Source organism: Phaethon lepturus, unplaced genomic scaffold (genome assembly GCF_000687285.1).
Source record: "Phaethon lepturus isolate BGI_N335 unplaced genomic scaffold, ASM68728v1 scaffold19060, whole genome shotgun sequence".
In the NCBI taxonomy this organism is placed as follows: domain Eukaryota; kingdom Metazoa; phylum Chordata; class Aves; order Phaethontiformes; family Phaethontidae; genus Phaethon; species Phaethon lepturus.
In genome coordinates, this window is record NW_010510036.1 from 228 (window position 1) to 10,229 (window position 10,002).

The 10,002-nt window shown below is 36.5% G+C and overlaps 1 protein-coding gene across 1 annotated transcript in view; it reads left to right on the forward strand.

The window, feature by feature from the left end:
- Positions 1-3,166: 3,166 nt before the first annotated feature.
- POC5 (POC5 centriolar protein) overlaps positions 3,167-10,002 on the forward strand; it is a 22,490-nt gene continuing 15,654 nt past the window's right edge. The window contains 3 exon segments of the mRNA XM_010295724.1: positions 3,167-3,250; positions 5,649-5,696; positions 7,614-7,761. Of these exon segments, the coding sequence (XP_010294026.1) occupies positions 3,167-3,250; positions 5,649-5,696; positions 7,614-7,761 (280 nt within the window).

A 10,002-nucleotide genomic window follows, 5' to 3' on the forward strand; every position in this document is an offset into this window, starting at 1 on the left:
TGTGCCTCCTGGCTGGCCGTGTGGCCTCCTGGCTGGCTGTGTGGCACCCTGCTTGTCCTTATTGTAGCTAGTTGACATGACAGCGCTGGTCACTATAGGATCGGCTTTGCAGACGTCAGGGGCAGTTGCAGAGATACCGTGCTCAGAGAAGCTTAAAAATGTGGACTTGAGCAGTGCTGCTTTGCAAGAGGATATAGTTAAGGGCAAAGAATATGTCCTGTGTGTACTGGGAGATAGAATAGGTTTTTGTCCTAGGTGTTGAGTCCTCTGATCTGAATAAAACGTTAGATTATTTGGAAAGCATCACTTTTAGTCAAAAACAAACCTGAAAGCACAAAATCCTGAGCACAACTCAAGCAATTCAAAATTAAGGATGAGAGCAGCCATGGCAAGCCAGACCAAAGATCTTTATAGTCGTGTCCTGTTCCTAAAAATAGCTGTCATAGCATGGTAGCATGTAGATGTACAGACAGGCAAAACACAGAAATATAGGGAAAGCTCAAACTTTTAAGTAGTAACCTGTTAGTGGAATCTAAAAAACTCAAAGCTGCCTTTGAGTCAGTAAAGGCAGTCAGGTGGAGACGAGATGGAAAAAACGCAGTGGAGGGCTAGTCCATGGGATGGGAAGAGGGGGCAAACACACTGAGCCTGAGGTGGGAATGGGTTAATCTTTATACAACAATGTCAAACAGGTAGACTGCAGTTGCAGATTTGAAGGGAAGAGTGGCCTGGAGTGCAGAGGTAGCATCACTTGTGACGAAGGAACCTTTTCAGTTTTGGAAGACCACAAACTTGGGAGTAGTTTAAGTCATAAGCAGAGTACTAGATATAGTAGACTGGGTGTCAAGGGTGTGATCTCAGAAAACTGAAAATAGAAGTCAGGACAGTGGTCTGAAGTTACTGAACAAACTTTTCAGAAGAAACCTTTCTCCTCTGCTTCCTTGGACTCATCTGTATTCATGTGAACCTCCATTTGCCCTCCTATTTCTCAGAAAAAATGTTGGTAGTTTAGTTCTTTTTAAATGGACTGAGAAGGGAAGAGAACAGTATTTGTAATTTCTGGCTGCAAATACACCTTAAATTCCTGTAAGTGCTAGCTAGTTGGTCCTTTTTGACCTCCCTAATGCCCACACACGTTTGAATACCTCCAGGACTTTTAGGGTACTCAGGACCCACAGTTGGATAAACTGTATGAGTGGGATTTGAAGCTGAATTTTAAAGATTACTGAAGAAGTATTTTTTTGCTATTAAAAGAATTTATTGATTAAAGGAAAGGGGAGTGCTAGTATAAAGTTATTTGATTAGGTAGAGAGGCCAAAACCAGAGGAACAGACAATGAGTAGTTTGTGGCAGAGAAGAGAGAAGAAAATTATCAAAGCAGGAGACAATGAAAACAGAGGAAATGAAGAAGCTAGTATTTCTTCTCTATCTAGTATTTCTCCTCTCATCTACATATCAGTATACAGCAATAAAAGTTTTTAGTAAACCTTTCCAAGACTTCGTATTTTGTACTTTAAATCATGGTCAGTATATTAGGACAAGGAAGTAGGGAGACAGCAATCACATCTTTTGAACCTTGGGCTATAGGAAATCTCAGCATTTAAAATTGCGTTTATACCATTTTTAAAATGTCTGTCTTCAGCACAGAAACAAGCTTCCCATTCTGAAAGGTGTAGATACAGGTGGCAGAGAGCGCTTTTGTGGTACGGGAAGAATCCGCTTCTAGAATAACTCAAAGAAGACAAGGACAATTTCCATCTGCATTTCTATATAGAGAGCTATGAGATTATTGCATTTTTTTGACACTTTGAAAAAAGATGATGCTTAAGGAGGATATTCCTGCCAATTTAATGACAGTACAACTAGCAGTTTAAAAATAACATTTCAGTCAGAAAACGCATCTGTTTAAAAAAACAACAGAGAAAATTATAATTGACAGGTTTAAAGGTCTCTCTGAAAATAAATTTTCCTTGCATGATTGTTTGCTACGTTGTACAAGCAGTCAGTTCCCCTGGTTACTTATGGTGGTTGTTTTCTTGTGCTTACTCTGCTGACAGCTCCCTGCTCAATGTGTCTGATGCATCAGGTGACTATATCACTCTACCATTCGTTCGTTAATAAATTCACCTTGCTTAATACTCAGCTCCCACTCATTCTCTAGTTCTTTTCATTCCCCCTCATATCTTTTAGAGTTCTTTTTCCCCAATATCCTACCAAGTTTTAGAACAAAAGCTTAAGTTCTTCACTGAAGGATTTACTCAAGGCTGCAGCAGATTAAAAGATACATACATCTTTCAGAAAGTCTTCAATTTTTTTATCAGTTCTACAACATCACCTGCTTCCCAAATACTGAAAGAATACCTTATTATCTTGCTTAGAAATTGCTGGAATGATTGATATTACCTGAACCTAAGGCATTGCCTGTAACGGTTGGACTTGATGATCTCGAAGGTCCCTTCCAACCTTAAAGATTCTGTGATACTTCTGTATCTGTTCATGTTCCTGGGTCTGTAAGGCAAGAAGAGTCAAAAAAGTGGAGGGAGACAGATGTTAACCACTAAGTGAAGACTTCAGGGCATTGAACTGGAGTGTTCAGGGCATCATCTCAGCTTGAGCTGTGAGGGGAAAAAAATCACAGTGTAGCTTAGTGTCACTGTAGGAATTTTGTACTGAAACACGCTGATAAGCTCCAAAACAATATGGTGTGAATAAGAAGGAGGGATTGACACAGGAATTATCTGTAAGTTAAGGCTTCTGTTATTCTTGATATATCTGTTTCTTTTTTTTTTCCTCTAGCAGTGTATTTTAGTTACCAGATGTAAAGTTTTCTATTGTATATCACGAAGCATTAGGTATTAGACTTATTCAGTCAATGTTAAAATAAGACAAAACTTTTATATTGTTGCTTTGGGGTCTTCCATTGGTTTCTTTTAAAGTCAATGGAAGTCTTTTCATGGTTTTGAGTATGGTTTGGATCAGGCAGTTTCCTACCAAGCATTATATAATGAGAGTATACGATCAATTTAGCCCACTGAATGGGTGTTGATGTAGTTTCTACAGCAGAATTTCTGTTTCTGGGGAAAATGTCGGTGAACATACAGCAAGCATGTTGGAACTGAAAAATTAAGTTCAGTTTCTACTGTTTTATAGACTAACTTTGTGCAAAATGTCATCAGATGAGGAGAAAAGCACAAGTCCAGTTTTGCCAAAAGACTCTGTTCAGGGCAGTTCTGTTTCTTCAGATCTTCAGGTAGGAAAGAGGCAACTTCATTTGATTCCCTGTCATGGCATTTTATTTGGCAAAGGATAATTATGAGGAAATCTAAAAAAATGTATTCTTTGTGGTTTACCTGTACAGGAAAATAATAAAAATGTTAGTGAAAAGAAGCAAATTAGACAAAAAAAATCTGAGATTAAAACAACTTCACTTGGATTCCTTTTTGTGCATTTAATAAGAAATTTCAATTTATGTGAAAGTTCTTATCTAAACTTAAGAGGTTGATCAGTGACAGCTAGAAGTAAAATAGTGCAGTTTTCTTGCTTTTTTCTGAGGTGTTATTTTTTTATGTGTGTTATGTCTTATAAAGAAGCGTAAATTTGACACAGTAGAATAGAAACCCATTATTTCTGAGGGGTGAAGTTTAACTATGTGTTAAACTTCTTACATGATGTTGTAAGAACTGAATTTTTTTTAATGTATTAATTTCCCTTGGAGTAGGATTGTGACCAAGTAAATCTCAGAAACAAAATGCTGTTTTTCTTCTGCATCAAACATGCCAAGATATGCTGGAACTATATCAGTGCGGGGGTTTGCCTTTTTTGTGCTCAGCATTCTTTTGGGAGGATGCAAAGATACTGGATAAAGTCTTTGTCCTATTCTTTTGAAAGCAGCAGATTTTCATCCTTTAATAATTGGTTATTCCTATTTGAGTAGTAGGTGGTTTGGGTTTTTTTCCTTTTGATAGGTTTCTATCCAAAACGGTATAGTTTTGACAAAAATAAGTTTTGCTAGTTGCCCTGTAGAAATGCATCTCCAATTTTGTCCCCTTGTGGAATGGGCATGTACAGCAGAAGCAATTAAATTAAAGTGGGGGGTTTTTTTGTATGTGGATTGACTTTGTACCTTTTAAACCACCTGTTTAGAGGCAATTAATTTCTGCAGTTTATATTCTAAATACACTCTATTTGTGGTCATACCTCGTGGATAAGTTTTCTTAATCTTTCTTCAGCAATAGTAGTTCATCTGTAGTTGGAAAGCAGGATGAAGGCATTGTGCAACAAATTTTGAAAGATCAGAATTTTCTCTTATGATGTGGTTAGTTATCAAGTAAGTTCTAAGGCCACCTTGTAGAGAATGATAAAGTAAACTAATACTAATGAATGACTGCAACTGAGAACACATCTAGAATAGAATAGAATAGTTCCAGTTGGAAGGGACCTACAAGGATGATCTAGCCCAACTGCCTGACCAATTCAGGGGTGACCGAAAGTTAAAACATGTTATTAAGTGCATTGTCCAAATGCCCCTTAAACACTGACAGGCTTGGGACATGGACCACCTACCTCTCCAGGAAGCCTCTTCCAGTATTTGACAACCTGCTCGGTATAGAAATGTTTCCCAGTGTCCAGTGTGAAGCTCCCATGGTGCAGCTTTGAACCATTCCCACATGTGTTATCACTGGATACCCAGGAGAAGAGACCAGCACCTCTCTCTCCACTTCCTCTCCTCATGAAGCTGTAGAGAGCAATGAGGTCCCCCCTCAACCTCCTTTTCTCCAAAATGGACAAGCCCAGAGTTATTAGCCACTCCCCATAGGAGTCTATTACTGTTGAGAAAGAACACTGGGGTGACAGCTGAGCAATAGGAATATTGACAGGGAATTACTCTACTCCTTGTAGATAATTTTGAAGGGCCTTTTTGATAATTTGATGCTTTTAAATGGAGGCCAGATTATTGCCTTTTCCTTATAAAAAGAATGCACTGTCTCTCAGAGAATTTCCATTTACTTATAATTGAGTTCTGCAAGACTTTGTCCATTCAATCCATTCTTTTGGTGTTTAGTAACCTTGACTGCAATCCTTAAAGACAACATCTGTGCAGCATCTGTAGATTTTCATAATGCATTGATTTAAGCAGGAAGAAAAAAAGACCAAACCTCTTAATCCTCCTGTGCCCTTTGCTCCTTCCAACACTAATTTGTTTATTTCTGTAAAACCAAAGTAGTGTGCATGAAATGATCAAAATGCCTCTGACCTTCAGGCTTTAGAACTATATTTTTGTAGTTTTATGCTCTTATCAGAATTTTTGTGGTTGACAGAGCGGCTTGAAAGTTTTGTTTAAAGCGGAACAAAGATAGTAAGTGCACCAAAGATATATTGTTAAAGTTATTACGTTTTTATTTGAGATGTATTGGTTAATATTGCATTTCAATTGCAGCGTCCTTGTTAGGGAATGTCTAAGATTGAGATAACACAATCACTTAATGTTTCCGTTTCTCTGTCTTACATGTTCTTATTGCAGTCTTGAGGATTAATTTCTTCGTGTCTAAGTTTCAGGTTACAATTCAGATACTGTGGGGTTTTTTATATTTGCTTTCAACTTCATTCTAATGGTGGTGTAATATTGTAATTTATAAGTTTATTTCCAGACTTTTCACTGGATGCTGTCTATTGACACTTTCTGTTGATGCATAAGAGTGTATATTCTTGCACATAGTGGATTCTTTGGATTTTAATAAGAGTGTTAGAACTTGAAAGACTAGATAAATTTCCTGCCATAACTTGATAGGTATATTTTGCGTGCTCAGGATGTCTATAGTAAGACAGTCTGTGTCGTAGGGATTAAATGGGGTGACTCAAAATAAGCCACCTACTTGCACCTGACATCTTACCTACAGTGTCCCTTGAATTGGATGAGGTAATTGTGGAAGCAGCTGGATCAGCTCTCACTGAAAGCTAACTTGTTTGGGGTGAAGAATTACTTTTAAGTTGCTATTTGGTCACACGATCTCTTTGAAGAAGACAGAAACGTTATCTAATGTCTTCTGTACAATCATTTAATTTAGATGAGTTAGGTAAAGGCTAATGGCTTTTTTACTTTCTTGAAATTCTGCTGCAGTGAATTTTGTACAGTTCTGTGTTGAATACCTCATCTGAAGATACCAGTTTTCACCTTTGGCCATCTGATAAAATCTAAACTGTATTTCTTTAGAAAGATACATATATGGAAAAATAACTTGTTGATTCACAAATAATTCTGCCTTTTACATGGAACGTGATACTTCCTTTTGATTGTCAAAAAGATACACGGTTTGTAGTTATATAGCTTCACATACATTTATTTAGCCTTTTCATTTAACTTGATAGGCTAGAAGATGGGAAATGGAAATTTGAAAGGAAACTATAATTCAGCTGAAATGTACAAATCCTAGCTTCTTAAAACGTTTGCTAATTAGTTGAAACCGACATAAATGTAAGGGTTACACTGAGAGTTTTAAAACATTATCCTTTTCAGCTAGTAGAATAAAAAACATGTTACATGTAATTGGTACCTGTAACTGATTGTTTCCATTCTAGCTTTCCCCAGCTTGAAGAGGAAAATAATTTTCCAATTCACAATTGATGTCTGAGGTTTGACCTCATTAGCATACTAAACAGTATTAGTACAATAGTATGAAGTGACTGCTACTGGCCTGGTTTAGTACTTTCCAACTGGTGTTCTTTACCAAATGTTTAGTTAGTGGCTTTGATCAGCTTCAGCATTTAACTGCTACTGGAACTTTCAAAATTAATTACTAGATTGTATGTTTAACAGATTGTTCACAGTTTCACATTGAACTTTAAATACTTTCATTCTCAAAATCTGTTTAACTAGGAGATCTCAAAAAAATGTTAATTGGCTTACTTTGATACATAGTATAATGCCACATACTGGTTAGATTGGTTTATAACTTTTTAACAGGAAAGCTTTTATATTAATTATATATATACATTCCCTGTACCTGTGTAATTTTTAAAATGTGTAATATAACGTGAAAATAATTACATGTAATCTAAAGAAAATATTGGATAATCAAGTCTCTTGATGATTGGCTTTAGAACTCCCACCAAAGAAATTATAATGTTTTGGAATGTGAAATGTGACTTTGTTCAGTATTATCTTTGTTGTGGTTATAAAAATACATATGTTTCTTTGCAGTAATAGTAATGCTTAGAAATAGTATCAGGTGATTAATAGTTTACATGATCTGAATTTTTTTTTTTTTTTAGTTCATGTTTTTGTTTAAGGTGCCTAATACAATATCCAATTCTGCCATCTAGCAAAGTCGTTCAGTGTAACTATTACAGTGCATCTAGTTGTAATTGGAATGAATGTGAACATGAAACAAGAGAAAGATAAATTATTATAATCATTGTAGGAAAACAGCTCACTTTTGCAACTTTAAGGAAATTCTTTTAGTTTTCACAATAATAATAATCATCATCATCCTCCTCCTTCTCCTCTCAAAAGTTATTGAAAACCATTTCCACTCCTTCCTACATATACTTAGTTTTTAGAAATGTAACTGTAGTTTTATAATTATTTGTTATCAAATAATGTCACTTTGTGACAGGATGAATATGAAGAGCTGCTTCATTATGCTGTAGTGACTCCGAAGTTTGAACAGTGTGTCTCGAAGTGGTCAGAACCTGCTTCAGAACTGAGAGCGGGTGGCAGAATTTCAAGTGTACCAGATGATGCCATTCACCGTAAGACTCCAGGTACTATGTGAAAAGCTAAGTTTTGAGGCTTACAAGAACAGTGATACAACTTTTTGACTTAAGTTTTCTAATACCTTCTGTTTGAAAAATATACATAGCTCATATGTAGTATATTTACATTTTGCACAAGAAAACTAGGAAGGCGTATTCACTGAAGGGTTCTCTGACATCACTATCAGATGATAGTATTGATGTGCTGACAATTTTCATGTGGTTTGTGATGCAGATGTTTAAAGTGGTTGGTGTAATAATGCAAAAAGGGATGCCCTTATTTATATTATACGTCATCAAAATTTGACAGGTCACAACTGCTTTTGCTCATACCAGTGCTGCCATGATAGATAAATGAGTATTTAAAATATGACTTTTTGGAAGTAAGAGTTATCTTAAAAGGGCTTTGTTCTAATGACTAATCATGTCACTACATGAATGCCATTCTTGCTCTTTTAGTTCAATCACTCTATTCTAGTTGTACTTCATTGCTTGGTATTTAGGACTGTATAAACTTGCTGTCTTGTCATGCATTAGTAACACTGGTATTTATGGTTATTTGTTGCTTGCTTTTCTCACTAGCATTTATATTGAGGAAGCTCTATTAATTTGCACTTTCCCGCATGCTCATCTGGCTAGCACAGGAATGCATTCATACTTCTTGATTAACAAAGGCCATTTACACAACCAGTTGATCCACTCAACTGGTACAGCCATTTATGCAAAACAAAGGCTACCTTCTGCCCCTCCCTGTGTTAAGTTCAGCTTAACCACGGCTGTGTTCACTCACTGTATTCTTCCCTGAGCTTCATGAGCATAGTGCTCATCTTCTCTGAATCTTCATCCCTTGTAGCACACTGTTGATCAGCCACATTAGCAGATTGCCAGAATTCAAATACACTAAAACTCTTGATTGTAGTCAGGTCAGGTCAGTTGCTGGAAGTATTTCTCAGCTTGAGGAAAAATTCATAAAAGGGGAGTAGAAAATTTCAAACCCAGCTATGTGGAATTACATTATGGAACAAATGCCAGTTCAGGTCTTGTCTCCAGTGATCTCTCTGCTTCGAGTTTTGTCTCGCAGTTTGAGTGGAATATTGTTTTGTAAGGGAGTATTTGTGATGTATGATACTGCTGTTCCTAAGAAAGAAGATCAGAATCAAAACACGAGACTTTTTTGCTTTTTTGACTATATACTCCATTTCTATTATCTTAGCCCGAAGAAAAGATTTTTAGCCAGCATTGTCTGCTGTCTCTCTTTATCCCTGTGAGACGGGTCAAGCTCTTAAGTTTCTTTTTTTCCTGGGGCCAAACATGTAGCCTATGAAGTTTTTGTTTCTTTTTTTACTGACTAAATGTGTGCAACAGAAGTGAGAGGACAAATTTCCATTCCCTTGATTGCTTCTCTTGAAATGTTTGAATAGGGTTTATCTTTTAATATGCTTGGTATTACCAAATAAGAGTAGTCATTTGCAAGCTGTAGTTAATTGTCATGGCACAGGGGAAAGAAATGCTCTTATACTTGGTGGTGATGAAAATTTTGCATTGCAGTTTTATGTGTTGATCATTACAAGGAGCCACATATTCCCCCTACTTATAGACACTCAGATGTTTATTGTCTTTGCAAAGGGCAGCATCTTGCAAAATACAATTTGTCTTTTATTTTCAAAATGAAAAAAAAATGGTTAAAAACACTAAAGTGCGTGCTCTTAATCTTCCTGGAGGCAAGAAGAACATTTACACAGCCCCATCATGCTTCTATTAACAACACACTTTAAATAGTCTTCTGGTGCTTTGCTGCTTTATCAAAACATAGGCTTGCTGTTCAAAATGTCACTATGTCCTGTCAGTCTAGGAAAGAGATGTCTTTTATCTCTTTGAGGCAGAGCTTGAAAGAATCTAGTTGTAAAAAGGTTATTTAGCCTTTTAAAAAGGTTATGACCAAAATATGTCCAACTTTTCTATATAACCTCCAGTACTGATCGAGGGGATTGCATGTTTGAGTCGTGTTTGCCACAGTGTTAATGGCCTCAGAATACCTTTTTTTTCCCTGATACTAGGAACAAGGCTTTGGATGAACTGCGAGAAAGTAGTTAAGTTCAAGTTCTATACCATGCCTCTGATACTGATCAGATAGGATAGGTTAGCAGGTTGTTTCTGAAGGACAGTTAATTTTTTCATTTAGCACCATTCTTTTGGCATTGCTACATGTTCATACTAAAAATCAGGCTCTTTGACATTTATTCTTTCCCT